Source organism: Silene latifolia, chromosome X, assembly GCF_048544455.1.
Source record: "Silene latifolia isolate original U9 population chromosome X, ASM4854445v1, whole genome shotgun sequence".
In the NCBI taxonomy this organism is placed as follows: domain Eukaryota; kingdom Viridiplantae; phylum Streptophyta; class Magnoliopsida; order Caryophyllales; family Caryophyllaceae; genus Silene; species Silene latifolia.
Genome location: NC_133537.1, coordinates 308,633,493 through 308,649,512, shown reverse-complemented (window position 1 = coordinate 308,649,512; position 16,020 = coordinate 308,633,493). Strand labels below are relative to the sequence as shown.

Here is a 16,020-nt window from a genome sequence, read left to right as displayed (position 1 = left end):
TACAATGGGTTTAGCGATTTATGTCGAAAATACCTTTAAAATGAATAATTTGGGAAAAAGAAAGAATAAAGGAATTAACGAATAAAACAGTAGGCGATAATACGGATAATAGTTAATTATACGTAAGCTAATTAAACTAGGTCAAGGCAACACGGGAGTTCAGAGATAGAAATCAACCTGGAACAGCGCAAAGAGATCGCTCTCCTTTGGAAGAGGCGCGCGATTCTTTGTTCTGTTTCAAGGGTGAGTTCGGGCCTGAAGCCGAATCGCAAATCGTTAATATTCGTTAGTGAATTTAAGGATTGATTAATATATTTACTCAGATAGAAGTGATTTAATGGATTAATTACACATGAATAAGGGTCATAAAAGCAATAAAACACGGATGAAACGGAATTAAGATGAATTATTTACATGAATGAACGATTGATTAATGACATAGGTGAACTAATTAGGTTAGACATAATTAATTAATGACAAACTAATGACGAATATGCGATGAACATGACGATAGACAGATGAAAATATATCAAAAGTCGAATTCCAGAAACTCAATATGAACGAATTGAATTTCTACAACCCGGATTGAATTTAATGACGAAAACCCGCAAATATTGGATTATAAGGGATTCAAGTCGGATTTAATGATTAAATTGCATGCTAATGAATGATAAATAATATACATGTGAAATTATTATGGTATGTATGTCAAAGAATTAGCAAAAACAAACGAAACAAATAAAGATGACGAATTATAGAGGACGAAGGAAGAAGAAAGGAAGCAGGAACTGCGGCAGCCTCACGAAGAGGCGCAACGGACATCTTCGCGCTCCTTCAAGAGGCGCAAAGAGATTCTTTGCGTCCTTTCTCGACGGTTATCTTCTGGTAATCCGTAAAAAGGGTTTTAAACGAGGTTTTATAAATCGTTTTTTAGAGATGTTTTCGACATAAACCTTACATTGATGATACAAAAAGTAAATAACAATAAATAAAAGAGAGATTTATACACCCTCAGACTTACATGTTTGACGAAACGAGATGAACTAAGTTAACGATTAGTGATGCTCGACTCGAATGTAACGAAAGTGCCCTCGTAAGAGGAAAACGATTAAGATTAATTAAGTTGATTATTGTGGAGTTGGTCAAATTGGTCGGTCATGCAAACGAGGCTGGTACTCAGAAGGATCCGAGCTTACGTGGTCGAATGTTCAAGCACGTAGACGCCAAAAAGTAAGAACGTGGTCTAGAATGCAAAGGGAGAAGAGAAGGGCGGACACTCGCGTGAGAAATATGAGGAGTGAAGGCTCTTATTTATACTAATCACGTGAAGGAATAGGGTTTTCGGAGAGACTTTGGAAGTGAATCTCGAAAAGATATGAAAAAGATACGAAAAATACGCAGAAAAGAACCTGGGAAGAGGCGCAGCGATCATGCGTCTCTTGGAAGAGGCGCAGACTGCCGCCGCCTCTCTGTTCCCAGGTGGTTTCCTCCTGCGGAAGAAAGATTTCCGTGTTTAAGTTATGGAATGACGGAATAATTTGGTTTTCCTTAATATTTTGTATGAATATTACGGGAAATTTTTACTAAAGAATAAAAGATTGTGAAATATTTATAAAATATGGAATAGAAATATCCGGAACATTTGACACGGCTATCGCAACCCTATCAAAGATAAAACCTAACGGTCTCAACTAAAATGTAGCAGAGGCAGTCGAGAATCGAATCCACAGGGAGGTAATGTAATTATCAGCTGTCTAATTCTAGTCCTAAAGTAACAAATGAGGGGGTTTGTTGAATTGATTTCTAAACTATGAGATTTAGAGGAAAGAGAAATAAAAGTAAGAGCAATAAGAGCAGGAAAATCGGTTTAAACTATCAAGAAGAGAGGGACATGTTGGGATTTCGGTTCACTACGGTAGTCCAGTAACTCAGTTGTAAATGATTCAGACGAACTAATGTGAGACGGATGTTGAAAGGTCCTTTCGGTCCACTTTCTATCCTAAAATACCACTAACTTAACTTTCATCCTCATTAGGGTAGTCTACTGTTCATAGCAGGCCTATTTAGTCCAATCTTTTGATCCAGGATTGATTTTAGCCAGATTAAAGGGTGACATAGAAGCGTGCACTCAACTAAGTCGAATAAATACAATTAAATTGCTATGGTGACAGGGTCTCACAATTAAATCATCTAATTCATTTACTACATCGTCACATTTCTACCGCAGATCCCCTAATCCCAACATGAAAGGGGTTTAGCTACTCATGTCGCTAATTAAACTAACAGCAATTAAATTCCCAGCAGTAAACATTATGAAATAAACAATAAAAAGCATAAAATTGAAATTAGGGCAAAAGAAATAACGAGACAAACAAAGAACTAAAGCAACAAAAGGTTAATTATTATTAAAGGAAGAGAAGGAATTACAATCAATGCGAATCCGGCGTAAAGAACAATCGAATCCGAGCAATAATAATCCCAAAACAAGGTTACAGTGAATGATGAAAAGTAACGTAACAAAGTTCTCAGTAGCAAAGTTTATAAGATGAAAAAGATCCCCCTAATTAACCTAGTAAAGCGTGCTTAAATAGCAAAATAAATAAGTTTAGCGAAATAAACACTCACGCGGGCTGATTAAAGCCCAAAACCATCAAAACCACTCGATCGAGTGGATTAAAACCACTCGATCGACCAACTTTTCAGCAAAAACTACTCGATCGACCAGAAAGTCACTCTATCGAGTAGATGGTCTTTCTGCAACTTAAGGGTCGAGTACAAAGTGCTCGATCGACCACTTCTGGGACGTAGAAACCACTCGATCGAGTGGTAAAACAGCTCGATCGAGTACTCTAACTTCATTTCAGCTCAAGTCCGCGCCTAGATGCCTCGTAATGCGTTCCACGACGCTGCCAAATGCAGTATCTCACTCTGGAACAATCCCGTCTCCTCTAAATGCATGCAAAAAGGACGAAAAAGGGTACGATTCCACTACTTTCGCGTTCATTTCTACAAAAAGGACAAAACGAACCAAAGTAGCCAATTCGAGGAAAAATACCATAAAAATAGTATAAATATGCATAGAAATACGTGCTGAAATAGGCTAAAAAGACTATATATTAGGCACGTATCAAATCTCCCCAAACCAAACCTTTACTCGCTCTCGAGTAAACTCAAAACTAAACTAATGGAACGGAAACGATAACTCAGAGCTAGCTTAACTTGTCTACTTGAACCAATTTAATGCAACAAAAACTAACAATTAAAGCTAAGCGATCAATAATACGCAAACGAGTTATAAGCTGTTCAGAAATATAGCCAACCTATCGACCTTGCAAGACCAACAAAATCGGACTCTTTCGTGGTCACTCTTCTCTCATGAAGCAAAGGGTGAATATCATATGTAAAAGAGAGGAGAAAAGACAGTCACTCACCTAACTGCGACCTACATAGCATGCATGCAACAAAAATGAAAGACAATTCAAGTACTAGTGCACACACTCCAACAAATAATGTCCGTCATAGCCGAGGGCTTACAAATAATATGGGAATAGTGAGGTTCAGGTGATAAAAGGCAAAACATGTTATGGAAATGTGGAGGTAAAAGCGTCAAGCTAGTTCCTAACAGGACCATAGTAAACCATCCGAATCTCAACTGACTGAAAAACTAAGAACAAGTGCCCTTCATTTGTCACACAGCTCACTAAACTCAAACACAATCTCCTCAAAAAAATATGGAATAAAACGGAGGAGTCAGACGGTCACAAACTTCCCTTTTTTAAAGACCGTCTGAAATAGCTAACTGAAACAACAACTTTTTTTTTTTCAAACTTCTTTCTTTCTTTCTTCTCTTGTATCACGTCATTCAACTTCTTTTTTTTTTTTTTTTTTTTTTCAATACTTTTTTTTTTCTTCTTTTCCTCCTTCCTCAATTCTTACACCAACTCCAAAACAAGAAATACGGACCAAACTGCAATGGAAAAACATACCACAAAAGAACATACTAACTAGCTTGACTAGGGCAGGCTTAGTTTGGGATGTAGCTAATGGGTCAAAAGGCAAATTTGGCTAATGTGGAGCTAAATGGGTGAAAAACATAAGGAAAGGGAAATTTGCAAGTACCTCCCTGCATGTGACACCAACCACAAACCCGAATATGTGCATTTGACGAGAAATTGAATGTCATAAATGTGCAAAAAAGACGAACATGCTATGCAAGGAGTACTACTCAAAATTCCTAATGAACTGGTCATGAATGTCACCAGTTATGGGCTCTAATATCTCAGAATTTTTAAGTAGTTTGCCAATTTATCGTGTCAAGTCTAAACGATCACTATATTTGAACATAAACTCGTAGACTATGCGTATGACAAAGCTAATAACTATCAATAATGTGCAAGGCTCAAGTAAAATGACAAGTTATAGTGCATTATCATCATGGAAATCTACCGTTCCGACTCAACCTATATGCAAAAATAAACGTGAATTTTTTTGAATTTTTGAATTTTTCTATTTTTTTGAATTTTTGATTTTTTAAATGAAAGTAAACAACAATGCAAGCTGAAAATAAACGTGAATGCAAAAACAAATGCAAATGCAGACTCAAAAGGATGCAATACCCTCCCCAAACCAAAACGGACAACGCCCTCGTTGTCCTCCAGCATACACCAGCAGATATATACAGGGGAACGGGAATATACAACCAACAAAATAAAAGAATAAAATGAAGGAGACAAAATAAAAGAATAAGAGACATACAAAATACGAACTTCACCAAACCAGCCAGAAAACTGGGAAAGTGAGTAGACCAGTAGCTACTCGTCAGCGTCGTCGCCGCTGCTGTCTCCATCTCCATCTCCATCTAGTCGGTACTCCGAATCTCTCTCCTCCTCTCTCCTCCTCCGCTCCTCAGCGCGAGCTCTCTCCACTGCCACCTCTGGGTCCTCGTCCTCCTCCTCCTCCTCCTCTGACGCCGGGTACCCCTCAGCTGGGTACCTGAAGAAGGAAGGGTGTGGCCAACCCTCCGGGATCGGTATGTGTCGCCGCAAGTGGTACTCGTACAGAGGGTGTAGGGTCAAAGCTAAGTCCCTCTCCATACGAGCCTGACGCTCTGCAACCTCAAGCAACAAACCGTAAACTGCGCCCCCTTGGTCTACGACCGCGGGCGCCACAAAGGGAGGAGGTAGTCTAAAAGTAGCCGGTAAAACCGGCTCAGTTTGTGTCTGGTCAGTGGGAGGTGGAGTAGGAGTGGTAGTAGTAGTGGGAGTAGGGGTCGGATCGGGAGTAGCCGTGGAAGGCTGGGTACTCCCGGAAGGTGTGGACCCTTCTCCAGTCTCAAGTCGCCGCTTCTTGGCGGCGGGTGCATCAGGAGTAGGTCTGGGGGGAAGGTGAAGGAGAGGTAGTGGTGGCAGACGGTGGCCCTTTGCGACAGTAGGCAAGGGTTCAAGACGGGGGAGAGTGTCACAGGGTAAGTCAACAGACAAGGAGCCGTCAATCTTCCAAGTCCGGTGGTCTGGGGTAAGCCAATGCTGAGAGAGCATGGCATCCAGACTCAGTAACCTCTCTCCAGCGAGGTACTGCAAGTCACGAGGCCAAACGGGGAAAAGGCGACGAGCAAGAATGGTGGCTATGCCACCGCAGGCAATGGTTCCCGTCTCCTTCAGCCCCTGGCTCTGAAGGTACTGGGCGGTCAAGTAAGCTATGTTGAGGGTAAAAGGACCCTCACAGTCGACGTTCAGGTAACCGCCCAGGATGGAGAGCTCGGTGTTGGTCGTGTTGTTCGGCTCTTTTCGGCCGAAAATAGTGCTCCCCATCAGTCTAAGGAAAACACGGACAGGGGGTAGGTGGACCTGATGGAGCTTTCGCTCCTGAAAGGTGGTCTGGGCCAAACACCACCAAAGCTGACGGTAGACCTTCCTCAGGGCAGCAGTCAAGCCCGTGGAGGAAAGGTCAAGTAACCTACCAAACTCCCCTAGTGGCATCGGAAAAGTCCGATTAAACAACCGGAAGGACACTGAAGAACTGTCGGGGTCAACCTCGTGTGCCCCGGGGGAGAAGGTAAAAGAGCTGAGAAACTCGAGGCTCAGCTCTAAAAAGGTGCGGCCTCTCATGGTAATGAGCCCAGGCATCCCCGTGGCCCGCAGTAAGTCACAAACCGACTCGTAAATGCCGAGTCTATCTAGTGCCGATTTATCCAAAAATCGGGAAGGTACATGCACACACTTAAGCAGGTTATAAAACTTCGTACGGTGTAAAGCGTTGGCGAATAATACCTGCGGATAATCTGGGTGATAGTCGAGGGAGGTGTCCCCTCGGTATCGTAATAATGCAGAAGTAGAGGCGAAGCGAAGCGGCGGCCAGTAAGTGCTAGGAGCGGAAGTAGAGGTAACAGGAGCTGGCGTAGCTCGAGACTGTCTACGACCCCGGCCTCTGGAACTTAAGGCAGAAGCTCGTGATGCGACGGTGTGAGGAACCAGGGCTGCTCTGAAGGCAGCTGCGACTGCTGGCGAGTCCGCCACAGGTGTAAAAACAAAGGGTGGTGCAGAGGTAGTGGCTACTGTGGTCACCGCTGAAGAGGAACTAGCAGCAGTGCTAGCTGTGGTGGTGACCGTAGAGGAAGAGGCAGCCTGAACTGGGCTAGCAGTTGAGCTAGCTGGAGCAAAAACCGTCCCTGCAGCTGAAACTAAGAACACAGGGGCTGCAGTGGTCACTAAAGTGGAGACAGTGGGAACAGCAGGGGCCACTGTCTCACTCGAAGACGGACTGGAGGACGAACTAGTGGATGGTAAAGAACTAGAATCCATCCTGCAAACAGAAATTAGGGGAGACCAAAGGTATGATGAGAAAATAGCTGTTAACCGTGGCTAAAACAACACGTAAAACCAGCATGTGACAGCATGTGAATCCCCTACCAGTCGAAGAATTCGACTTTACAGCACATAAATCCAGCAATTCCTCAAAAGTTTTTCGAAATTCAGCATGTAAGCAGCAGTAGGGGACGGGATAGCAGTAAACAACAGTAGCTAGCAAGCAATGACTGAGGTTAGTTAAAGCATGAAGGCATATGAACCCGTCTGACAGTCGAAAATTTCGACTAAGAAGCCCTAATCGCGAAATTTCGCACAAAACTCGAATTAAACATGCTAAGCATTGTCAGGGGTGTGAGAACAGTCTAAAACAGCAGCAAGCTAGCGATAATAAAGCAAATTTAGACGAATCACAGCAGCAATAGCCAAACTGACAGTCGAAAATTTCGACTGTTCTTAACCCATTACGCAAAAGTCATGTAAAATTCAAAAAAGGCATGTGATAAACAGCGAGGAATTGTGATTGATCATCAAGCAAGAAGAATAAGGGCAATGAACACAATTAAAGTCGAAATATTCGACTAAGCAGGAATTTTCAAACCCTAGAAACCATTTACCTCATAAAATTCCAAATAATCGAAATCAAAATACAAAGAAGGTAAAAGAATCGCTTACTTGATGAGAATAATCCTACAATGCAATTAATCTTCAAATAAACAAGCACAAAAGGCGATTTTTCAGTCGAAAAACCCGCAAATCCTAACCCTTCTTTAAAACCGTGCAAACGAACACAAATTAAGGGGAAAATAAGGGGCTTTTGAAGATTAATTAGCAAACAAGAGATTGTAGGTGGCGGATTTGGAGATTGGGAAAGAAAATATGGGATTTTGGGATGAATTTGATCGCACAAGGGGAAGGTTAGACGAAAATTAGGGAGAAAAATGAATTAAAAATAAGAATAATAGAGTTTAAGGAATAACTCCCTGCTTCCTATTCATTTCCGCTCGATCGAGTGGTTTTAAACCACTCGATCGAGAACTTTGATGGTCCAGCTGCTTGGTCGAGTAAAATTTTACTCGATCGACCAATCCCTTTTATTGCTTTACTCGATCGACTGTAAAAAGCACTCGGTCGACCAACTTTTCACTCGATCGAGTACAAAAAGTACTCGATCGAGGACTTTTCTCGCGTATGCTCTTGAATTTCGTCTTTTCTTCCTTGGAATGCGTAAAACTTCCCCAAACCTGCATAAAGACACGTGCAAAAATTTCCCAAAATAACAAATACGCATAAGAACAGTCTATAGTCGTACGTCTATGCTAAAAACTGTCTAAACTAATTGTCCTAATTAAATGCAATAAAACAAATTCAAAAGAAATTCAAAAATTATCTATTACAAAGTGTTACACGGGGCATTTCCCCGCTTAATTCCCAACAAATTTCAGTAGCCCCTCGGAGGGCTCCTGACTGGAGGACATCACCTCAGCAACATTGACTGTCCTCATAAACTTCCATGAGCATGAATTATCACTTGAAACGGTAGGAGGGGAGTAGTTCACATCCACGTAAGCGCGAACTTTCCTCGTCCTTGCTCCTTTATCACCAGCTTTAGCGTCATCATCTTCAATTTGATTGATAATAATTGCACCATGTCATTTGACAGCTCCTTCATTGCTTTCATCTGTACCTGCAGCAAGAAAAACAGACGAACTTTCCTCCTTTTTGCTCTCAGTCTGAGGCGGAGGGTTAACAATAGCAGCACAATTCTCCAAATTTTCATCTGGAGTGTCAATAATAGGATCAATAGAAGAGAGAGCATTGCAAGGCTGGGCTTGCATGGGAGCTCTCCGGAACTTAGACTGATGAAAAATCAGCTCCTCGTCCCCTACCTGGAAAGTCAAAGTCTTCCCCCCGACGTCTATTACTGCACGGGTAGTAGACAAAAATGGTCTCCCTAAAATGATAGGGGTGTGTGCATCTTCGGGGATGTTTAAGACAACAAAATCAACGGGAATAAAGAACTTCCCGATCTGAACAGGTACGTCTTCTACTACACCTAGTGGCCGTGATAAACTACGGTCGGCCATCTGGACAGTCATGTTGGTGCAACTCAGCTTTGTCAAACTAAATCTCTTAGCTAGAGACAACGGTAAGACACTCACGCTAGCGCCTAAATCGCATAGCGCGTTATCAATCAAATGCATACCGATATGACAAGGGATCGAAAAACTACCCGGATCTGACTGCTTAGGAGGTAACTTGTTTTGAAATAGGGCTGACCCCACCTCAGTCAAAGCTACGGTCTCACTATCATTAATAGTCCTCTTAAGCGATAAAATTTCTTTCATAAACTTTAAATAAGAGGGTACCTTTGTCAGCAATTCAGTGAACGGCACAATGACTTCCAAGCTCTTCAAAAGTTCGACAAATTTGCCGAATTGTTGATTAGCTTTTGTATTCTGTAGCCTCCTCGGGAAAGGAACCGTGATAGGTATCTCGAGTCCTTTGTTTCTTGCTTCCAATGTATCTTCCGGTGCAAGTTCTGTGTCCTTTGGACGCTTCTTACCCCTCGAACGAGGTCTTTCCGGTGATATCTCACTTAAACGAGCTCTAGCAGGCTCTCGAATAAGCTTCCCGTCATCAATACTACTCGATCGACCAATTTCTTCATTCGATCGAGCAGTTCCTTCTTCAGAATCAGTCGATCGAGTAAAATTCCCACTCGATCGAGCAACTCCCTTTTCTGCTTCACTCGATCGAGCAGCAAAACCACTCGATCGACCGGTTTCTTCATAATTTCTACTCGATCGACCACCTGAGATCAGTCGATCGAGCACTTTCTTAGATGTCAGCTCGTTATTTTCGCCTGAACACTGTTCATCATCAGTTTTAGCCATCTTCGGGTCTGATTTCAACACTTCTGGTCCCTCATAAGAAAGACCGCTTCTCAATTCTATCAGATTTACCGTCTCATGTGGGTTCTTCTCATTTTGAGTCGGTAAATGACCCTGCTTTCTCGAGGATTGATTCGCGGCTAGTTGGGCAACTTGAGTTTCAAGTGCCTTAATGGACGCGTCCTTCTGTTGATCACTTGAGTTCCTTTGTTGATCACTCAGCTGAAACTGCTTTGTAAGGGCTTGCAACATAGACTTAAGCTCACCAATTTCACTCACCCCACCGAAAGATGATGCACCTTGATTAGAAGGAGTGAAAGAGGGAGGCTTCTGATAGCCTTGTTGATTCTTGTGTGGAGGAATATACGGCTGCTGCTGGTTCGGAGGAGGAGTAGGATTGAGCACATTTTGGCTTGTCCACCTCAAATTGGGATGGACATTCGGATCATAATAAGTGTTTGTCTACCTGTAATGTTGAAAGGCAACACAAGACTCATAGGAGTTGGGATAATGATCTGAAACATGTCCCTCTCCTCCACATCTTCTACAGACGAAAGGACCGTCTGACATAGCATTCACCTGATACATCCCTCCTTTGGAAACTCCTCCCAATTCATACTTATCAAACCTCGCCGTGAGAGCCTCTAATGCAGCTACAGAAGAAGATTCAGCAGCTCTCCTTTGGTTTCCCCTGGAATTCCCATACTCAGCTTTATGGGTGGCCAAGTCATCAATGATCTTCCACCCCTTAGTCTCTCCCATATTCTCAGCAAATCGGCCATTGGCTGCAGCATCCAAAATAGCTCTCAGATCGTCGTACAACCCGTTATAGAACTGATTTTAAAGACTCCATTTTTCGAACCCATGGTGCGGAATGGTTCGCACCAGCTTCTTGAAACGGACCCATGCTTCATGAAAGTTCTCATCAGGTCCCTGTTTAAAGCTCTGATCTGAGCTCTAATAGCATTAGTCTTCGAGGCAGAGAAGTACTTCTTGTAAAATGCTAAAGCCAACGAATTCCAGTCAGTTATCCCATGAGCAGCTCGGTCCAGATCCCTATACCACTCCCTTGCAAAGATCGCGGAGTGAGAAAATAAACATGGTTTCTTTTATCGATCTCCGAGTCACACCGGTCGGTGGGGGTATAGAGCAGAAATAATCGATAAAAATCTCCATATGCTTGGCTGCATCTTCATTTGCGCTCCCCAATTGGTTTCTCCGAACCAAGTTAATATAGGAAGGCTTTTGCTCGAATTTTCTTGCCTCCCCTGGTAGTTCGAATCCTTTGTAGAGATTCGCAGCTGTCGGCTCAGAGTGACTGGCAATAGTTGCTTCTTCGGCCATCTCTAGAAAATCAGGAGAAGTGACGGTCTCAGCTGATGAATTAGAAATAGGAGATGAAGGTGGATCCTCCTCAAACAGAGCGTTCTCGTAATAACTAGACAGAGTACTCAGCTCTTCCTCTGTCGGCAATACCCTAGTTGATCGCCTCAACTCGCGCAAAGATTTCTCAATCTCAGGATTGTAAGGCAATAATTCACCGCCCCGTGACCTGCGCATAAGAAGAAGCTACAAATAGAATATAAAAATAGTTTAAGGAACGAATGCCCCTTAAACTAAAAGAAAGACTAAAAATAAAACAACTAATAAATTAAACAATTGCCTCCGCGGCAACGGCGCCAAAATTTGACACGGCTATTGCAACCCTATCAAAGATAAAACCTAACGGTCTCAACTAAAATGTAGCAGAGGCAGTCGAGTATCGAATCCACAGGGAGGTAATGTAATTATCAGCTGTCTAATTCTAGTCCTAAAGTAACAAATGAGGGGGTTTGTTGAATTGATTTCTAAACTACGAGATTTAGAGGAAAGAGAAATAAACGTAAGAGCAATAAGAGCAGGAAAATCGGTTTAAACTATCAAGAAGAGAGGGACATGTCGGGATTTCGGTTCACTACGGTAGTCCAGTAACTCAGTTGTAAATGATTCAGACGAACTAATGTGAGACGGATGTTGAAAGGTCCTTTCGGTCCACTTTCTATCCTAAAATACCACTAACTTAACTTTCATCCTCATTAGGGTAGTCTACTGTTCATAGCAGGCCTATTTAGTCCAATCTTTCGATCCAGGATTAATTTTAGCCAGATTAAAGGGTGACATAGAAGCGTGCACTCAACTAAGTCGAATAAATACAATTAAATTGCTATGGTGACAGGGTCTCACAATTAATTCATCTAATTCATTTACTACATCGTCACATTTCTACCGCAGATCCCCTAATCCCAACATGAAAGGGGTTTAGCTACTCATGTCGCTAATTAAACTAACAGCAATTAAATTCCCAGCAGTAAACATTGTGAAATAAACAATAAAAAGCATAAAAGAGAAATTAGGGCAAAAGAAATAATGAGACAAACAAAGAATTAAAGCAACAAAAGGTTAATTATTATTAAAGGAAGAGAAGGAATTACAATCAATGCGAATCCGGCGTAAAGAACAATCGAATCCGAGCAATAATAATCCCAAAACAAGGTTACAGTGAATGATGAAAAGTAACGTAACAAAGTTCTCAGTAGCAAAGTTTATAAGATGAAAAAGATCCCCCTAATTAACCTAGTAAAGCGTGCTTAAATAGAAATATAAATAAGTTTAGCGAAATAAACACTCACGCGGGCTGATTAAAGCCCTAAACCATCAAAACCACTCGATCGAGTGGATTAAAACCACTCGATCGACCAACTTTTTAGCAAAAACTACTCGATCGACCAGAAAGTCACTCGATCGAGTAGATGGTCTTTCTGCAACTTAAGGGTCGAGTACAAAGTGCTCGATCGACCACTTCTGGGACGTAGAAACCACTCGACCGAGTGGTAAAACAGCTCGATCGAGTACTCTAACTTCATTTCAGCTCAAGTCCGCGCCTAGATGCCTCGTAATGCATGCCACGACGCTGCCAAATGCAGTATCTCACTCTGGAACAATCCCATCTCCTCTAAATGCATGCAAAAAGGACGAAAAAGGGTACGATTCCACTACTTTCGCGTTCATTTCTACAAAAAGGACAAAACGAACCAAAGTAGCCAATTCGGGCAAAATACCATAAAAATAGTATAAATATGCATAGAAATACGTGCTGAAATAGGCTAAAAAGACTATATATTAGGCACGTATCAACATTCCAGAACATTCTGACTCGGGATTTAACGGTTATCAGAAAATAAAGACGGTTTTAGGCCCGGACACCAAATGTACTCTAATTACTGTCAAAACGACCGTATCGGCGCGTAGATGACAACTAAGAGGTGGACATCAGTGTTTGAGCAATCACTTGACGATAAACTTACGAACTGTCACAAATCGTTCCGCGTACCAAACATGCGGCCCAATAATCACTGGGTGGTTTGCAGGAGGTGCAGAAATGAGGTATCTACAGAATGTATGTCGCGCGTAGGTCGAATGTCAGTCGCAAAAAACGCTCCTGCCAAATTTGGCTTCTCTTTCATATGCGCGCATGAATAGTGCGACATATGCTCATGCACGCCTCCCTAGGTATGTTCGTAGGACTTTGAGCCCACCTATCCTCACGCTTAGATTCCGTCTTTGACATACAAAACATACCCACAAGATCTTCTTTATCGTTTTCAAGCTTCATCTTCAACATTGGGATCCAAGTTCCGCCATTGTTACTTCAACTTGGCACCGATTTCTCAAATCCAATTAGAAACTCTTTCAAATAACTAAAGACCAAGTGTAATCGGTAGTTATAAGATATAACTCACCCATTCGACCCTCTTAATAAATAGTAAAATCGTGTTATCAACTTCCCCACACTTAGATCTTTACTCGTCCTCGAGTAAACTCAAAGAACCCAATGAAACCAAACCAACACCGATCCACATAAGTATGGGAAAATCAACAAGACTCACAATGAAACTTGTGAAATAAATATGAAATATTAATTTCTATCGTCAAATAAATATGAAATATTAATTTCCGTTCCTTCTTAAGAATAGTCAAATAACTCGATCAACGATATTATAAGACCCTAACTATCAAATAATTCAACACACGCGTGTCAGATTCAACCCAATAGTAGCAATAATGAATAAATGAACCGGAAGAAACAATAACCACAACCACGCAGTCGTAATTCAATTGTATGTTTAATCTCTTTCTAAATCCAAATAATGATAAACTGAATCAATTAAAAGGACAAAGATTACTACTTTAATTGAAATATCAAGCAAACTGAGTCGATAATCTAAACTAGCAAAAGATTAATAATTACAAACACTATTGATCAGATAATGAAAGTAAATAAAAATCAAAGGAATAAAGAACAAGAGATTAGAACAATACTTAAAAGATAAAAGGTAAAGACAATTTCACAATCGATTAATCGGTAGCTTCAAAAGTTGAACCAAGTAGGGAGGAATTAGTTCCTCATATTAGATCTAAAATAATTGGGTTTTCTATAAGAATTCCAAAAGTAATTAATTTCTAAAACTGAAATAAAGAGTTTAAGTTCTCTCCTAAAGAAAGTCAACTTAGTAACCAAAGTCAAAACGAGTCTCGGAACAAAACGTGTAAACTAAATAAATCTCGAGCCTTCATAGTTTGATATGCGTGACAATAGCACAAACCATGGTCGAATGTATGTCGCGCGTAGGAATTCTATTTCCCAACGTCCTAATTTGGTAGGGGCACTACTAATGTGCAAAACCCATAGGGTGTACGAATTTCTTATAGGGATTCACTCAATAATGAAGTCTCACAATCATTCACCATTGGACAAAACAGAGACTCCAACACCATGAATACAAATTGTCTGAAGATGAATCAGACGATGATACTAAAGATGGTGAGTCTGCTAATGATCCAACTTGTCCTATGATTCTACTGACTAAGGAGAAAAAAATAAAAATCAGTAAACATTGAAAGGATACACTTATCATTAAGATGTTTGATAAGAATATCGGTTATTTCACCTTATTGCGTCAGGTTAAGAAAAAATGGGGAATCAAAGGAGGACTCACCCTTATGGATGTTGGGCATGCCTTCTATGTGGCTCGCTTCACTAACAAGAAGGACTACGACCACGTTCTTACTCAGGGTCCATGGATGATTGGGGATCATTACCTTATAATTCGTAAGTGGGTGCCTAACTTCCTTCCGACGGACGAACCCATCCGCCATTTAACTACATGGATTCGTATACCTCGATTATCGGTGGAATACTATCATGAGGATATCCTCCGAAAGATTGGAAGTAAGGTTGGAAAGGTCATTAGAATTGATGAGCCTACAACAATGTCTGAAAGAGGCCAATTTATCAGAATGAGCGTTGAGGTTGATCTGATCAAGCCGCTGCTATCTGAGTTCCAGATGAATGGTAAAGGTTGGATTATTCAATATGAGGGACTTTGAATGATATGTTACAAGTGCGGTAAACTAGGTCATAATAATCTTAATTGTCCTCTATTTGAAGATAATACAGTGGTATCCAAACCATTTGGCGATGGTGAAGCTAAAGTTTCACAGGTCCCAGAGGTCCCAAAAATGGATTTCTCAAGTCCAAAATAAGCATATGGTTCCTGGATGCATGTCAAAAAACCTATACGTCGTAAACCTAATCGACAAGAGAAAAATCAGGGTGTCGAGGAGCAAGGTCAAATTAAGCACAGTGGGCACAATTCTAAAATTTCGAAAATTTCGGGTTCGAGATTTGATGCACTGGAATTGGACAATAACGATGCTAATGATCTTGAATCGCTGCAAATTCATTCAAACCCAAGCTTTGAAATCAGCATGATATTATTCTTGCCAATAATATGGACACCAATATGGTAATTGAGAGTGAAGAAGGAAACAAATATACTGCGGGAAATAAGGAAATTATAAACTTGGAGGATTCAGTCAATCGAATTTCTGCTCGGATGGAAGAACCCAGAGTATTTATGGGAAAGAATTCCATAATTCAAGCAGCTACTAATATTATAACTCCAAATAAGTCGCCTTTATTTAAGGAAAAGATTTCCCATGCCTCAATAAAAAAAGTTTCCTCTTCTGCAGAAGATGCACAGAGCCCCAAAAATATTCCGGCACCGTCGATAGACCAATCCCAATTTATTCAATCTGATATTCCAAATCAACGTCCTTCCAAAACTCATCCTATTTCAGGAAAATAAAATCAAAAGAAAATATTTCTAGCTTGCAGAATACCTCGTAATAGTCACAAAAAAGTAGGTCATCCTTCCTCTGCTTCCGCTGTTTCCTTGCAACCCAAATATGACCTCAACATCTTACCTTTGACCGATCCCAAT

The 16,020-nt window shown here is 41.2% G+C and overlaps 1 protein-coding gene across 1 annotated transcript; it reads left to right on the top strand.

Annotated features, from left to right (window-relative positions):
* Nucleotides 1-14,656: 14,656 nt before the first annotated feature.
* On the top strand, nucleotides 14,657-15,280 carry LOC141620492 (uncharacterized). The gene is made up of 2 exons (XM_074437348.1): nucleotides 14,657-15,095; nucleotides 15,186-15,280. The coding sequence occupies exons 1-2, from the start codon at nucleotides 14,657-14,659 to the stop codon at nucleotides 15,278-15,280; spliced, it is 534 nt and encodes a 177-aa protein (XP_074293449.1).
* Nucleotides 15,281-16,020: the final 740 nt, after the last annotated feature.